This window comes from Phascolarctos cinereus, unplaced genomic scaffold, assembly GCF_003287225.1.
Source record: "Phascolarctos cinereus isolate Bilbo 61053 unplaced genomic scaffold, phaCin_HiC Scaffold_1;HRSCAF=81, whole genome shotgun sequence".
Classification (NCBI taxonomy): Eukaryota; Metazoa; Chordata; class Mammalia; order Diprotodontia; family Phascolarctidae; genus Phascolarctos; species Phascolarctos cinereus.
The window spans coordinates 101,752,357-101,770,059 of NW_027555514.1; the positions used below are offsets into that span (position 1 = coordinate 101,752,357).

General features: G+C 38.1%; 2 protein-coding genes across 2 annotated transcripts; both read left to right on the top strand.

Moving 5' to 3' along the window:
• Positions 1-3,538: 3,538 nt before the first annotated feature.
• Positions 3,539-4,489, top strand: LOC110216161 (taste receptor type 2 member 3-like). The gene has a single exon (XM_020997974.1). It carries the CDS (start codon positions 3,539-3,541, stop codon positions 4,487-4,489), a length of 951 nt encoding a protein of 316 aa, XP_020853633.1.
• Positions 4,490-16,323: 11,834 nt separating this feature from the next.
• Positions 16,324-17,271, top strand: LOC110216160 (taste receptor type 2 member 3-like). Its single transcript, XM_020997973.1, has one exon. It carries the CDS (start codon positions 16,324-16,326, stop codon positions 17,269-17,271), a length of 948 nt encoding a protein of 315 aa, XP_020853632.1.
• The last annotated feature ends 432 nt before the right edge of the window (positions 17,272-17,703 follow it).

Sequence of the window (17,703 nt, forward strand, 5' to 3'; positions counted from 1 at the left end):
CCCATCAATTGGGGAATGGCTAAACAAGTGTTGGAATATGGTCATGATGGAATACTATTATTGTGCAATAAGAAATAATGAGCAGGATGGTTACAGAAAAACCTGGGAAGATTTATATGAACTCATACAAAGTGAAGGAAGCAGAATCAGAATAACATTGTACACAGCAACGGCAATATAGTTCAATGATCATATACTGTGATCGAGACAAAGATACAAGACAATGCCAAAGGAGCTATGATGAAAAATGCTATCCACCTCCAGAGAAAGAATTGATGGAATCTGAATGCAGAACAAAGCATGCTTTTTTTTTTACTTTCTTCATTTTTCTTGGAGGTATTGTGTCATTTCTTTTGCAACATGGCTAATACGGAAATATGTTTTGCATGACTGTACATGTATAATCAGTATCAAACTGTTTCTCTTCTCAAGGAGGGGGGAGAGGAAAAAAGGAAGAGATTTTGAAGCAGAAAATTTTTAATGAATGTTAAAAAATTTTACATGTAATTTGGAAATATTTAATAAAATAAATATAAAGATAGTAGAACAAAGATATTGCAGAGTGCGTATTTCCTAGGTTCTCTTAACCCTAGAGGTAGCTAAGTAGAGCAGTAGATTGACAGAACACTGAGCTGAAAGTAAGGAAGATCTGAGTTCACATATGACCTAGTGTTATGACCCTGAGCAAGTCACTTAACCTCCTTCAGCCCCAGTTTTCTCAACTAAAATGGCAATAATAATAGCACTTACCTCTCATGGGTTCCTGTGAGATAATATTTGTAAACAAGGAATAGGAAACTAAGAGTACTTGGACAAAGAGATCCCAAGAGCACCAGTTAACTACCATGATATAACTCCCATGACAATTTTGACTGTGGATGTAAGGCTAGAAGCAGGCAGCATTCTGAACAAAATGACCTGAGGGGCCAGACATCTATAGGAACCTAACCTGAGACACTTCAGGGGCTCTGAAGACCACAGCATTATAAATCCAAAAAATACCAAGGAGCTTGAAATCTGCCAGCACTCTGAGCACAGATGCATCGAAGGAGGTGGAATTAGTGACAGGAGCCCAGGTAATCATGCTCATGATTCAAAAAAACCCCTTAACTATCCCATATAACATTACAAGAACATTCAGAATCTGGTCCTAGTGCAAAGACCCCAAGAAGGAATTGATGCCGGAGATATGAGTCAATGGAAGAAGAAAAAATATGTATTATAGGTCAATAGATACCCAAGAGATACACCTAGAAAAAGAGAGAAACCACATAGTGATTACAAGGATGGATTCAGAGAAAAAATGTCTTGGCCACAAGGACTAAAAGGGTACATGGAAGAAAAGAAGTAGGAGATTTTTAAAAATGAAATTATAAATGAAATAAGACTTCTTGGAAAAAAAAGAATTGGAAGGAAAATAAATATCCTAGAACATAAGTCAAGATACCATATCCAAGTAGCAGATTTCCTGAAAGTTGGAATGGAGCAAAAAGAACTCAATGACCCCATGAAATGAAAGATGATATTAATTATGAGTAATTAATATTTAATTGATAATTAATAAACATTAATTAAAAAGAAATATTAAATTTTAAAAAGGAAAATATTTAAAAAGATTGAAAAAATAAAAGAAAAGATAAGGCATTTTTTTAAAATGACCTAGAAAACAGGTCGAGGAGAGAGAGTTGAAGTGTAAACTATGTGGGAATGGTAGAAATAAGAGTTGTCTAAATACGTGGCTCACAGATGGCATGAACAACATTATCTGATGCACTATCAGCATTTCATCTAAGGGAAGAGTCAAGCCACCACTGCCAAGGCTCAGCAATCTCTTTTCCATTCTCCATGCCTCAAATAGCTCTGGTTTAGAGGTATGATAGAGTCAGAACAAAATCCAGGATATCAACAACCATAAGGAGAAAAAAGTGTTCCAAATCATGAATAATAAGAGAAATTCAATTTAAAACAACTCTGAGGTTTCACTTTACACACATCAGATTGTCAAATTTGGCAAAATAATGAGAGTCACTGACTGGAGTAGGGGAGGACAATCATGTTAATATACTGTTAGTGGAGCTATGAATTGATCTGAGCATGCTGAAAAGCAATTTGGAACTGTACTCAAAGTCATTAAATTATATACAATCTTTATTTACAAAATTAGGCAAATCTTAAAGCACTACATAAGCCCTAGCTATTATTATTCTACACCCACATAGGTAAATAGCTATACATACATACATGTATGAGTACATATCTATGTGTATACCTAAGAAGATAAAAAGAGAGACAAGGTCCAAAAGTACAAAAATATTCATAGTAGCATTTTTTTTGTAGCAAAGGATTGGAAACTAAAGTTATGCCTATCAGTTGAAAGATGACTGAAATTATTATGGTACATGAATGAAGTGGAATGTTATTGTGCCATAAGAATGATAAAAAGTGTGGATTCAGAGAAATCTGGAAAAACTTGTATGAAACAAGGCAGAGTGAAAAGAATAATTTACTCAACAGTGTAAAGACTTCAGAACTCTGACCAACACAATGACCCATAGAGACTGAAACGAAGAAGCATGCTACCTACCTACCTTGAGGTTATGGACCAGAGGAACATAGATTTTTGGGCATAATCAGTGAGTTGGATTTGTTTTTGTTGACTATGCATATCTGTTACAATACAAGTTTTTGGTTTTCCTTGGAGGATAAGAAATCTAGGGAACAGAGGGAGCAATGGAAATGTTGCCAGAAAAAAGAATAATGTTATTAAAGCATTTGTTTTAAATACAGGGAAGAGAGCAGAAGGAAATAGAAAGGAAGGCATGGAGGATAGCTTTGAAACTAATAAGTTGAATTCATTTTATGGTTTTAAAAAATACATAAGCTGTATTATAATCAAGATTTTCAGTTTCACATATAGAAACAATAAAGGAAATACATAGTTAAATAGACAGATAGGTATAGGTACACACACAAACACATATATTTATGATTTTGGGAGAGTCACTTTTCTAAATAGCTCTTCCATCCAGTTCCTTCACCCTTCATGAGTTCCAGATATGTCCTCAATGGACTCTACTTTCTGCTGTGTCGAGAAGTAATTCCATTCTCTTTATGGGGTATAGAAACTTATTATCTGTGTGGAACTGAACTCTCCATTTTCTTTCACTCTGACACCTCCCTTCCCTGTGTGATACTAAATCCTGCAACCATTTTCATCTTAGTAAAGAGCTATTGGGCTTTCATCTACTAAATGACATTTATTACCCAAGTTATTTAGAAAACCACAAGACTCAGGTCTGAACAAGAGAACAACAGTAGACCAGATTGGAAGGAGCAATTGCAAGACTGACCCTCAAGAATCTGAGCACTCTGGACAGAGACAGGAGCACAAGTCAGAGAAGAACAAAAGGTACTACTGATACTGTGGAAAAGCAGGTACCTGTGTGTGCTTACTTACCTCAGATCGAGAAGCTGTAGAACAGTAGCCAGGCTGCAGATAAGCAGAGAGATTACCAACGGAGGAAATCCATCTGCAGACATGCTGACCTCACTCCACCTCTTTTTTTTGTTCATGGCCTTCAGTCAGTTCGTTCTGGGGATTTGGGGGAATGGCTTTCTTGGGCTCATCCATTGCATCCACTGGATCAAGAGGAGCAAGATTTCCTTACCTGACTTCATCATTATGAATCAAGCCTTCTCCAGGATCTTCCTACAATGTGCGGTCATTTTTGATGGTGTTACCTTGGTGCTCTATTCCTATTTCTATTACGGAATGACAGTAAGTCAAATTAGTGAAACTAGCTGGTCCTTTAGTAACTATCTAACCACCTGGCTGTCCACCTGTCTCAGTGTCTTCTACTGCCTGAAGACTGCCATTTTCTCCCATCCTGCCTTCCTCTGGCTTAAGTGGAGGACTTTCCAGGTAGTTGCCTGCATTCTGCTGACCTGTGAGCTTTTCTTTTGCTTCAATACAGTGTTGCTGATCAGAAAATTGGATATATATTCTGGCCTCCTAAAAATGATACTCACTGCAAACTACACTGAAAATGTCAGAAGAAAGGAAAGAGAATTGTATGTCTTCCACCTTCCCAGTCTCCTGTGGACAGTGATACCATTCATTTTATCCCTGTTCTCCTGTTTCTTACTGACCCTCTCCCTGAGGAGGCATACCAGGATGATGGGGCACCAGGTCACTGCCTCCAGAGATGTGAGTACTAAGGCCCATGTGAGAGCCACCATTGTAAAGATTTCTTTCTCCTTACTCTTTCTCTTTCATTTTGTCTTTATCCTCATTAGAACAGCGAGCATGTTCCTGCCAGATGCCAAGGTGATATCAATGATTACATTGTTGGCAGCCCCTCTCTCTCCCTCTGTGCACACATTTATCCTCATTCTGCAAAGCAAAATCCTGAAGCAGGCATTCCTGAGGCTGCTGTGGTTGAAGAAGGACAGTATGAAAGCTGGGGTCAGGGCATCATTGACCCATTAGTGCAAAGGGGTGGGGGAAGGGCAGTGTAGTCTCTGCAAGTCTTTTACAATTTGACTATTCTAAATAGCCAGATGTCATAGAATGGAGAACATTGAACCTAAAATGAGAAAGACCTGAGTTCAAATTCTGCCTCAGACACCCACTGTATGACCCTTGGCAAGTCATTTAACTTCTGTCTGCTTCATTTTCCTCATGTGCAAAATGGAGATGATAATATTGGCACCTACTTCACAGGTTTGTTGTGAGAATAAAATTTAAAAATATGTTTAAAGCTCTTCGCAAACCTTGAAGTGCTACATAAATGCTGGCTTTTATTATTAGCATAATTTAACATTATAGATATAAAGATATTCATATATATAATGATGTCCCTAAGGTTTTCTTTATATAATGTAACTTTTTAAATGTTTTTAAGACATTCAATGTAGTCTGAATTTCATTTCAAAATGCTGTGTTTACTACACATCATTCCAACATGTTAAATAATATGTGAGCATATAACATATATATACACATATGTGTGTACATATACATATACAGAAATAGATTAAATATATAGATAGAAGACAAAGTTTTTCCCTTTGGGAGCAGAGTTTATTGTGGAGTTCTTATATTTGGACAATATGAGTGATAGGGTGACTAGCGCTCAGGGATGAAGACTAATGTCTTTGAAATAGGCAGATGTCTATGGTAATCAGGTTCCCATGTGAGAGATATTTGAAAAGCTGAAGAGGTTTGAAGGGAGGTGTGTGGGGTGGGGGTAAGGGAGATAATAATAATTATACTATATGTTATTTATATAGTGCTTTATAAAGTGACTTTATCAGATCCATGCTGGGAGGAAGATAGTACAAGTACGTTTATCCCAAGGTAACACCAGATGACCAGGCAGGTAGGGCTCATATAAAACAGATATGATCCTGGAGGCTGGTGCCAATAGGATCACTTTTTTCTCTCTTTGATTTGTTGCTACCACCTGAAGTGGAAGGAAATTCTCCTGGCATACTTGCCATATAGATGGTTCTAAGTTTCTCCACATGTGAATAAAAGTAGTACTCAGATACTGTATATGTACTCAAGGGAGCAATGCCTTGACCCTATATTTCACTCCACAGAAAATGCAGAAGACACAACCACTCATAGGAGTTCACAAACTGATACAAACAAACCCCTACAAACACACATAAAAAGCCCTCAAATAACCCATAAGATCTCTCCAAAGGGGAACTGAACAGAGGGTGACTATTAGGGCAACTCTTTGACATTCCAGTGAGTCTTCTTCCTCCCAGAGTCTTACATTGTAACCCCTCCCCCACCAAAACTTAAAGTACTACCTTGTAATGTAGAATCCTCCTAGAAAAAAGTGCACACAGAGCTACTAAAACTAACAATCCCTTTCCCCCTGGAACTGTAATGTCTCAATAATTCATTTTACTGCTCTCCAAACAAGATGCTGTGCAAAACATTTAGATAATACTCTTCTTTCTCCAAGAGCCATGTTGCATCAGGAGATCTCTTCTCCTCAAAAGGTACGATCTCAAGGACTTCTGGGTCATGTGAACAATAAAATAGAGGACCAGAAATTTTCTACAATCCCTACTCACTTTCAGGGGGAAAAATTGTGCTAGAAGTATAGCAATTACAGCTGAATTCACAGAAGAAATAAAGCAAAATGCCCAACAAGGTAACAGTCTTCTCAATTAATTGTGGAAAATGCTAACTCCTATCACATTCATTCAACACCCCTCTATGACGAGTCTTCAGTCTACTGTAGGGTGAACAATCCATATCAGCAGAAACTGACCCATGGGCTCATGCTTTGCATTCCCCTCCTGCTACAGAGAGTCTATAGGAAATAATGCTAACAGAATTCATGCTCTCTAAGTAAAAGTCATTGATCTCAAAGACTAGATCACAAAGACAGTTTAAGGATCATATATCTCCAAGAAAAACATGGCAAACATGAAAATCAGAATACCATATTGCCAAAAATCATACAAGAAAATCACTCAGAACTTCTGAACACAGAAAGTAAATGAATCAAAAATGAATTTGATTTGGTGAATCAAGAGTCTACGCATTACCTCTAAAAAATAATTTTATTCTTCAAACTCTGAGACACATACTAATTAACTTTAATAATTTAAATAACAAAAACAAATTTTTCAGGTGGCCAAGGGAAAAACCTTCAAATATTAAATGAAGGAAATTTAAATATCATATGTCTACTCTGCTCCCACTAAAAACTGAAGAAGGGAAGGAAGGATAATATTCATAAAAGGAAAGCAACTTGAAATGTAAAGTAAAATGACAGCCCATACACATGAGCCCAACTGTCAATGAAAAAAAAAAGAGATAGATATTCAATAAAAGACATTTGTAGCATTCCTGGGGGGGAAAAAATGATCCCAAATTCTGAAACTTGAGCTAAGTAAACATGCACATCTTCTGCCATGTGCTTCTGGAGGAAATCTCTTATTTCCCTGACTGCTGCCATCTCTTGAGCTGGGAAAGCCTGTTCCCAGGAATTTGGGTTTATGATCTGTGCTCAGAAGCTATGGGCAAAAACAAGTGACCACCATCTATGCCTACTCCCAAAGCAGCTATGCTAGTTCCTCAATATAGGAAACTGTACAGAAGCACTGGTCTCTCTTTCCTCCCACCACACACACCCATCCTGAACTTATGTCCATTCTGCTACCTGATGATCTCTTCTTTTAAAGACCAAGAGAGCAAGCTTTCTGTCTGTCCACTGTTATTGCCTGCAGAGGAGAGCAGCAACTCTGACAAGTATCCATTCTACTGAGTCTTGCCCAGTGATATAAGAGTACCTTGTGTCTCAGAAGGCACCATTGGACATACCTACACTCCAAGAAGTTTTAGTCAAGTGTTTGCAAATAAAATTTTATATCCTGTAAGATTGCATCAGGATGACTGCGGAATTGATCAGATTGGTTAGGGACTCTGATCAGGAACACTTATATTAATGGCTAACAATACATTGAAGACATTTAAATGTGAGCAGCTGAGCAGCATTATTTGGATAACTCAGGAGGGCTCACTAAAACACCTAGGGAAAGGAGGAGGGAGGGTGCCCTACACACCATCTAGCACTGTGATAGACCAATGAAGAATAGATGTATAGCTCCTGTCACACTTCTTAATTTATATAATACTTATTAGTGTATATCTTAATTCATCCTCTCCCTACCAAAAAGAAAAAAAAATTGTTTGATTGTGTCATGAGATGGTAAAAGTCAGCCACCTGTCCAGATAAAGAGGCAGATCAAGGATCCCATGGCAGAGGTAGAATGTTTATTCCAGGAAAAATAATAATAATAATAAACTCTCCCTACCAACACTTACTTGTTAAGTCCTGTCACCAAGAAATGGTACATTTCCATCTTTGATGAAAATTGTCCAACAGACCAATTAAGATAAAGCAAACCATCTCCACCTTATAAGTGCCTCAGGAAAATAGCTTATAAAATGTCCAGTTGCCAGCGTCTTTAGGAGAAAAAGTAATTGGCTGCCCTTCACTTTAGACAGTGCTGAGAAAATCACCACTAGCCACTGGATTAGCAGCACATCCAATCAGGATGCACTTCCCTTGGTCCTCTCAATTTGTCATTTCCTTTGGGTTCTCCTAGTTACAATGCTAGCAGGTACCAGCACAATGAGCAGGTGCTGGAATATCTGAATTGATATTACAGATATTGATCTGCAGATATTGCAGAATGTGAGGCAGTTTTCAGAAGAAGATATCAAAGCTATAGATAGTCATATGAAAAAATGCTGTCAACCACTACTGATTAGAGAAACGCAAATTGAAACTACTTTGAGACACCACCTCACACCTATCATATTGGCTAACATGACAGAAAAATGAAAATGACAAATTCTAGAGGGAATATGGAAAAATCCAGACACTATTGCACTGTTGGTAGAGTGGTGAAGTAGTCCAACCATTCTGGAGAACAATCTGAACTATGTTCAAAAGATTTAAAATTGTACATGCCCTTTGGCCCAGGAACACAAGTACCAGATCTGGATCCCAAAGAGGTCAAAGAAAAAGGTAAAGTACCTATTTGTACGAAAATATTTATAGCAAAACTGTGCATACCCTTTGACCCAGCAATACCACTTCTAGGGCTATATCCCAAAGAGATCATAAAAACAGAAAAAAAGACCCACGTGTACAAAAATGTTTATAGCAGCTCTTTTTGTGGTGGCCAAAAATTAGAAATTGAGGGGATGACCATCAATTAGGGAATGGCTGAACAAGTTATGGTGTATGATTGTAATGGAATACTGTTATACAATAAGAAATGATGAGCAGATGGACTTCAGAAAAACCTAGAAAGACTTACATGAACTGATGCTGAGTGAAATGAGCAGAACCAGGAGAACAATGTACACAGTAAAAGCTACATCATGCAATGACTAAATTTCATAGCCTTGGCTTTTCTCAGTAATGCAAGGATCTAAGATAACTCCAAAAAACTCGATGGAAAATGCTGTCCGCATCCAGAAAAAGAACTATGGAGTCTGAATGCAGATCAAAGCATACTATTTGCTCTCTTTTGTTGTGGTGGTGGTGGTGGTTGTTTTGTTTTATTTCTTCTTTCTCATGGTTCCCCACCTTGGTTATAATCCTTCTTTACAACATGACTAATTTAAAAATATGTTTAATATGAATATATATGTATAGCCTATATCAGATTTGCATGCCGTCTTGGGCGGGGGGAACTGAGAGAAAATTTAAAACTCAAAATCTTATGGAAGTGAGTGTTGAAAACTCAAAATAAATAAATGAATAAAATTTTAAAAATATATTTATAGCAGCTCTTTTTGTGGTGGCAAAAAATTTGAAATCAAGGGGATGTCCATCAATTGAGGAATGGCTAAAGAAGTTGTGGCATATGTTTGTGATGGAATACTATTATTGTACTATAAGAAATGATGATCAAGAGGGTTTCAGGAAAACATGGGAAGATTTATATGAATTCATGCAAAGTGAAGGAAGCAGAACCAGAAGAACATTGCACATAGCAACAACAATATTGTATAATGATCAACTACTGTGATCAAGACAATGATCCAAGACAATTCCAAAGGACCTAAGATGAAAAATGCTTTCCACCTCCAGAGAAAGAACTGATGGAGTCTGAATGCAGATCAAATCATGCTTTTTATTACTTTCTTCATTTCTCTTGTAATTTTTTTCTTTCTTGTGCAACATGGCTGATATGGAAATATGTTTTGCATGACTGTACATGTATAATCAATATCAAATTGCTTCTCTTCTCAAGGAGGGGGGAGAGAAAAAAAGGAAGAGATATGGAATCAAATATTTTTATGAGTGTTAAAAAAAATTACATGTAATTTGGAAATATCTAACAAAATAAACATAAACATATTAGAAAAAAAGATATTGCAGAGTGTGTATTTCCCAGGTTCTCTTAATGCTAGGGGCAGCTAGGTGAAGCCATGGATTAATAGAATATTGGGCTGAGATTAAGGAAGATCTGAGTTCAGATATGACCTCTGATATTTCCTCATGGCATGACCCTGAGCAAGTCACTTAACCTCCTTCAGCCTCAGTTTTCTCAACTAAAATGGCAATAATAATAGCACTTACCTCCCTGGGTTCCTGTGAGATAACATTTTTAAAGCAGTACCAAAGTACAGGAAGCCTAGAGCATTTGGGCAGAGAGATCCCAAGAGAGTCAGTTACCTATGATATAACTTCTTTGAGAATTTCCACAGTGGATGTGAGGCTAGAAGCAGGTAGCATTCTGAAACGAGATGACATGAAGGGCCAAAAATCTATAGCAACCTGACCTGAGACACTCCAGAAGGCTCTGAAGACCACAGCATTCTAAATCCAAACAATACTAAGGAGCTTGAAATCTGACAGTACTCTGAGCACAGACACACCAAAGGAGGCAAAATTGGTGACAAGAGGCAAGGTAATCAAGATCAAAAAGGTCCTGACCACCCCATCTAACATTACAAGAAGATTCAGAATCTAGCCCTAGTGTAAAAACCCAAATCAGGAACTGAGGCTGTAAATATAAGTCAACAGAAGAAAAAAACAAACAATAAATATTATAGGACAATAGATACACCTAGAAAAAGAGAGAAATCACATAATAATTACAAGGATAGACTCAGAGAAAAAAATGTCTTGGGCACAAACACTAAAAGGGTACATGAAAGAAAAGAAGTAGGAGATTTTTTAAAATGAAATGAAATTTCATATAAATGAAATAAAATTTCTTTAAAAGAAGATTTGGAAGGAGAATAAATTCCCCTAGAACATAAAGCAAGATACTATATCCAAGCAGCAAAATCCCTGAAAATTGGAATGGAGCAAATAGAACTCAATGACCCTATGAAATAAAAGGAAATATTAAAACAAAATTGAAAAACTGAAAAAAATAGAACAAAATATAAGGCATTTATTATTTTTTTTAATGACCTAGAGAATAGATCAAGAAGAGATACTTGAAGTGTAAAATATGTGGGGATGGAGGAAGTAAGAGTTTTCTCAATATATAGGTGTTGCTCATAGATGGCATGAATAGACATGATCTGATGCACATCAGCATTCCATCTGAGGGGAGGGTCAAGAAGATCAAGACTTCCAAGGCTCAGCAATCTCTTCTCCATTCTCCATGCCTCAAAGATCTCTGCTTCAGAGGTATGATAGAGTCAGAGCAAAATCCAGGATATCAACAATCGTAGGAAAAAAGTGTTCTAAATCACTAATAATAAGAGAAATTCAATTTAAAACAACACTAAGATTTCACTTTACTCACATCAGATTGTCTAATTTGGCCAAAAAACAGAAAAATGAGAGTTGCTGACTGGAGTGGGAGAGGACAATCATGCTAATATACTGTTAGTGGAGCTGTGAATTGATCTGAGCATGCTGAAAAGCAAGTTGGAACTATACTCAAAGTCATCCAATTATATATAACCTTTATTTGCAAAATGCTTGGGAAACCTTAAAGTACTACATAAGTCCTAGCTATTATTATTCTATCTACACATACATAAAAATACATGTGTGTGTCTATGTGTATACACAAAAAGATAAAAAGAGAGTAAGGATCCAAAAGTATAAAAATAATCCTAGTACCACTTTTTTTTTTTACAGCAAAGAACTAGAAACTAAGGTTATGTCTATCAGTTGGAGGATGCCTGAACTTACTATGATGTGGGATTATAGTGGAATGTTATTGTGTCTTAAGAGTGATGAAAAGTATGGATTCAGAGAAATTTAGAAACACATGTATGAAACCATGTAGAGTGAAGAGAAAAATTTATACAATATTATAAAGACTTAACAACTCTGGCTAATGCAATGAATCTAGTGACTGCAATGAGGAAGCATGCTATCTACCTACCAAGGTTATGGAATACAGGAGTATCATGAACCGCAGATTTTTGGACATGTGTGTGGATTTGTTTTTGTGGACTGTGCACAGCTGTTACAACAGAAGTTTTTGGTTTCACTTTCTTAAGTTGGAGGGTAAGAGATCTAGGGACCAGAGGGGCCAGTGGAAATGCTGCCCAAAACAAGTGTTATTAAAGCATTCGTTTTAAACACAGGGAACAGAACAGAAGGAAGTAGAGAGGAAGACAGAGAAGACAGCTTTGAAACTAGCATGTTCAATTTATTTTATGGCTTTAAAAAATACAAATGCCTTGTTGTAATCAAATTTTTCAGTTTCATATACAATCCTCTTTTGGTTCTCCTTTGTATGTGGACATGTTTGTTGGTGTTCATCAAGTACAGAATAATAAGGGGAAATATTTTCTTAAGAAAAAAAAGCCCACAAGTTTACATGCCAGGTTTGCCTTTAGTCCCTTAGGAGTAGAGAGGAATTCTCTTCTTCAGCCCCACATGTTATCCTAAGTAAAATATGCCTCTGTTGGGAACTTTTATCTTGTCTGCTTCATGATGGAAATACAATACCCCTAGAGGATTTCTAGAAATTGAGCTGACTTCACTGGTCTCAAAATCAATCTTCTAAATCAAGTTTTTTCAGTTATTAGGGCAGAAGCTATATTTGATTGCTTACCGGTTTTCTTGAGATCTCAGTTACCTAAGTCTGCAATTATCCAGCTTTACTATATTCCCATCGCCAGACTGCAAAGGGCATTATCAATAACAGGCAAAGGCTGTGAGTGGCCTTCAACAGAATTAAACTTTATTACTGCAGGAAATTTGGAAAATTTGATCTGAGGTTAGGTTGTACCCCAACTTGGCCCTAATTTAGGATATGAGATGAAGCCTCAATACACAAAGCAAAGGGTCAAAACACACAGAGAGAAACCAGTGTGTAGAAGATGAAGAGAAAAGGTATAATGAATAGGAATGACATGATCATATAGCTGTGTAATGATAGGCTGGCAAGTAGGCATCAGTGCTCTCAGCTGAGGTAATTTCCTATGTGGAGGAGGCAAGCAAGCTGGCTTCTAGAAAGCAAAATGGCATGTAATGAAGGTGGCTGAGAGAGATTTGGAGCTTATGGGGACATTCTGTAACTGCTTCTATTTTGCTAGCCACATAATGAAGAGAACCTCCTTGACTGACTATGAAGCCAGGACTGTGATGCATTTTAAAAGGCACCAGACTTGGTGAGGGCTCTTTCCCAGACTTGCTAGCATGGCAGAAGGAGGACAATCCACTAAGTGCAGCTGGGTAGGGAAGGGGCACAAAGCTGAGAGCCCCTGGCTCAGCTATGGCTTCGGTCTTCATTGTGTCCATTCTTTCTTGCTTCTAGGTAAAAGAGGATGACTTTATGAGCTTCAAAATGTCAGAAAAGAGAGCAACCAAGAGACACAAGAGTGGATTCCATGCAATTTTTTTTTCTCTAGTCAGTCTAGTATCCAGGAATTCAAAGCCAATTCACTAAAATTGTTCATTACCAATTGGTGAGTTAGTCAGCCTTCCTACTGTACAAGGGAAGACTGACCTCAAGAGACTAAACAAAAAGAAAAAAAAAAGAACACTGGCCAATCACACCAAGACTGCCTAAACTAGAGCATGGATCAGAAATAGACTTTTCAAGAGAAGAAGGTTCTGGGTGTTTATTGTACTCCAACATCTATATCAAATTGCAGAAGAGTATCAGACTCAAAGGCAATGCCTTTTATGCCTACTATTTCTCACAGTAGACTATTCAGAGCACAGTAACACTGTTAACCAGCCTGAGATCATCAACCTGTTCAGGTCTAGGGAAGCAAAGCTATAACTCTGAGAAGGATGATGATGAGAAAAGGACAGCATCAGTAGTGTAAGGTCAGTGGTAACAGCACCAGTTAGTTTTAGGACACTAACTATAAGCCTTAGAAGAGCTAGAGGCATTTCCTTGCCCTGGCTTGAATTACTGGAAAAAAAAAAAAGCACTAGCAAAAAGTGAATGAATGCTGGCTTCCCAGAGAAACCACTAGAATAATGGTGAATCTACTCCACTCTCTGCTTCTTCCCACTTTTTATTACCATTACAGTAAGTGGGTTGAATTTAGCAGTTACTTAATTTAGCTGGCTAGGAGATGACCTTTCAGGCTTGCCTGAAAGCTTGGAGTATCTCATGAATTCCTCTTCAAATTGCTACTTTCAATACTTTTTTTAGATTTTCAGAGAGAGGAAGACATATGGAATGGGTACTTTTGCCCTAAGCTGAAATCCTCCTGAACAAATGTTATCTCCAAGCAAACTAAAGTGGGGATAAAGAGGGTGGAGTAGAGACTTCAGGAGACTTTGAGCCAGCCACAGTGACCTCTTCTGGGAAACAGCAGCAAAATGAAGTCCGAGATGGGCTAGAGCTAAATCAGGGTCTGGGTGCTAATAGTCAACAGTGAGGAAGGATGCAAGATGAAAGACTAGAGGTGAAGGATTCCTGATCTCACCAGCCTTGACCAATACAGTTTCTTCTCTGTGATCAGCATAACCCACAGCCGTTCTGCTGAGCTGAAAGATGCACTTCCTAGTTCTGCCTGGCAATTAGGCTTCATGAGCCATAGCTGTTCTAATACAGTGAGGGGAATACACCAGAACACATACCACAAAGGAAAAGGAAAGGAAGTGAATGAAAACCACTCGTTGTGGAACCAAGTGCTGCCTACTGCATATAATAACACTGAACTCAAACTACCCTAATTAACCATTTTCTGAGCGCAATAAATACAGAATTCCTCTTTTCTTCCCAGGATGATTTGCATGTTAACAATTCTGTCAATCTTCCTGGAAAAGCAAAATGCAAAGGCCAACCAGAAAATGGAGAAACAAGCAAAATGAGCCTTCCTTTGTTGACATAGCCAGCAGAGTTTATCACCCTTGAGTTCTTGGTAACTGAAAGGAAAATACAATTAATTCCTTCATAAATGGACTTAAAAGAATGCCATGGTTTACCCAAATTGTAAACACCAACTGAGCAAGGGCTCCTGAAGACTCAACTTTTTCCTGTCAAAAGGAAATCCATTTAAAAAAAATTTATCGCTTGTGGAATTGTGTTGGTCAAGATTCACCAAGAGATTCTGGAAAGTGCATCAAGAAACCAGGGGAGCATAACTACTGAGAGCTTATCATGACGATCTATTTGGCTGTAGGTGGAACCTTACAAGTGATATTACTAAGAGTGTGATTGGTGTGGAAGGTGTGTTGCAAAGGGAAGGAAGTAATGTTTGGCTTATATGGCTGAAGTAACATATTATAAGGTCCCTGCCACATAGGCAAGGCTAGTTTTTCCCTAAATAGTAATGAAACTGTCCTCAAGACTGGGTTGGCCCACAAGCTGCCTTTCATAAGGCTCAGGCCAAAAACAAAGATTCCAAGTGGCCTAAGCACAAAAGCCCTTCAAGTGCTGAGATGCCCAGAGTCTCTGTGTGCACTATCAGCAGTGTCTTCATCCTTTTAGAAGCTCCTTCACGAGAGAAATGGTTGGACAGGCTCTTCTAAATAATCTGTTAAAGAAACCCTACTACATGGAAATATAGATATGTATGTTGCACACACACACACACACACACACACACATGTGTTTGTGTGACAGAGAATGGAGGGTTCAGTTCCATACAGATGATGAGTTTCTATGTCACACAAAGAGAGTGGAGTCAGCCCTTAGTATATCAGAAAGTACAATCCACTGGAGAGGTGTGTGAAAATGAAAAAGAGAATAGACAGTTAAATAGATAATGTGTAGATACACACACACAACACACACACATGCATGCACACTCAAACATTTTTGTGGTTTGAGGTAAGTCACTCTCCAAGATAGTTCTTCTATCCAATCCCTTCACCCTTCACCAGTTCCAGATACCTCTCCAGTGGACTGTACTTACTGGTGTAACGAGGACTAATTCCATTTTCTTTATGTGACATAGAAACTTTTTATTTGTGTGGAACAGAACCATCCATTTTCTCTCACTCTGACCCCTCCCTTCTCTGTGTGATACTAAATCCTGCAGCTATTTGCATCTTAGCAAAGGTCTTTCAACCACTGTTGGTTGGGCTTTCATCCACAAAATGACATTTATTACCCAACTAATTGAGAAAAGTCCAAGCCTGGGGTCTGAACTAGAGAACAATAGCAGACGAGATTAGAAGGAGCAATTGCAAGACTGACCCTCAAGAATCTGAGCACTCTGGACAGAGACAGGAGCATAAGTCAGAGAAAGGCAAGAGGTATTACTGACACTGTGGAAAAGCAGGGACCTTTGTGTGCTTACTTACCTCAGATCAGAGAAGCTGTAGAACAGTAGCTAGGCTGCAGATAAGCAGAGAGATTACCAAGGGAGGAAATCCATCTGCAGACATGCTGACCTCACTCCACTTCTTTTTTTTGTTCATGGCCTTCAGTCAGTTCGTTCTGGGGATTTGGGGGAATGGCTTTCTTGGGCTCATCCATTGCATCCACTGGATCAAGAGGAGCAAGATTTCCTTACCTGACTTCATCATTATGATTCTAGCCTTCTCCAGGATCTTCCTACAATGTGCAGTCATTTTTGATGCCACTAATTTGGTGCTCTATCCTGATTTGTATTATGAAATTACACTACGTCAAATTCGTGAAACTGTCTGGATGCTTAGTAACTATTTAAATAACTGGCTGTCCACCTGCCTCAATGTCTTCTACTGCCTGAAGATTGCCATTTTCTCCCATCCCGCCTTCCTCTGGCTTAAGTGGAGGATTTCCCAGGTGATTGCCTGCATTCTGCTGGCTTGTGGGCTTTTCTTTTTCTTCAATACAATGTTGCTGATCCGAAAATTCAATATATATTCTGGATACCTGAAAATGAGACTCATTACAAACTACACTGAAAATGTCAGAAGAAAGGAAAGAGAATTGTATGTCTTCCACCTTCTCAGTCTCCTGTGGACAGTGATACCATTCATTATATCCCTGTTCTCCTGTGTCTTAGTCATCCTCTCCCTGAGGAGGCATACCAGGATGATGCAGCACCATGTCACTGCTCCCAGAGATGTGAGCACTAAGGCCCATGTGAGAGCCACCGTTATAATGTGTTCATTCCTCTTACTCTTTATCTTTCATTTTGTCTTTTTCTTCATTGAGAGAGCAATCACTTTCCTGCAAGATGCCAAGCTGATAATGATTATAGAGTTGGCTATCCCTGTCTATCCCTCTGTGCACACATTTATCCTCATTCTGCAAAACAAAAACCTGAAGCAGGCATTCCTGAGGCTGCTGTGGTTGAAGAAGGGCTGCATGAAAGGTGGAGTAAGGGGATCCTTTAACCATTAATGCAAGGGAGGGAGGGGGAGAGCAGTATAGGCTCTACAAATCTTTTAAAAATCAACTATTCTAAAGAGCCAGGTGGCATAGAAGGGAGAGCATTGGACCTAGAGTTAGGAATTCAAATTTTGCTTCAGACGCTTATTAGCTGCATGATCCTGGGCATGTCATTTAACCTCTGTCTGCCTCATTCTCTTCATCTGTAAAATGTAAATGATAATATTTGCACCAAACTCATAGGGTTGTTCTGAGAATAAAATGAAAAAATATGATTAAAGTTCTTTACAAACCTTAAAGTACTACATAAATGCTGGCTGCTATTATTATTGTTTCCATTATTTACCTCTCTCTCTCTCTCTACAGATACATATGTATATATGTACGTATGTGTGTGTATATATATGTGTATATACATATATACACATATATATATATACACAT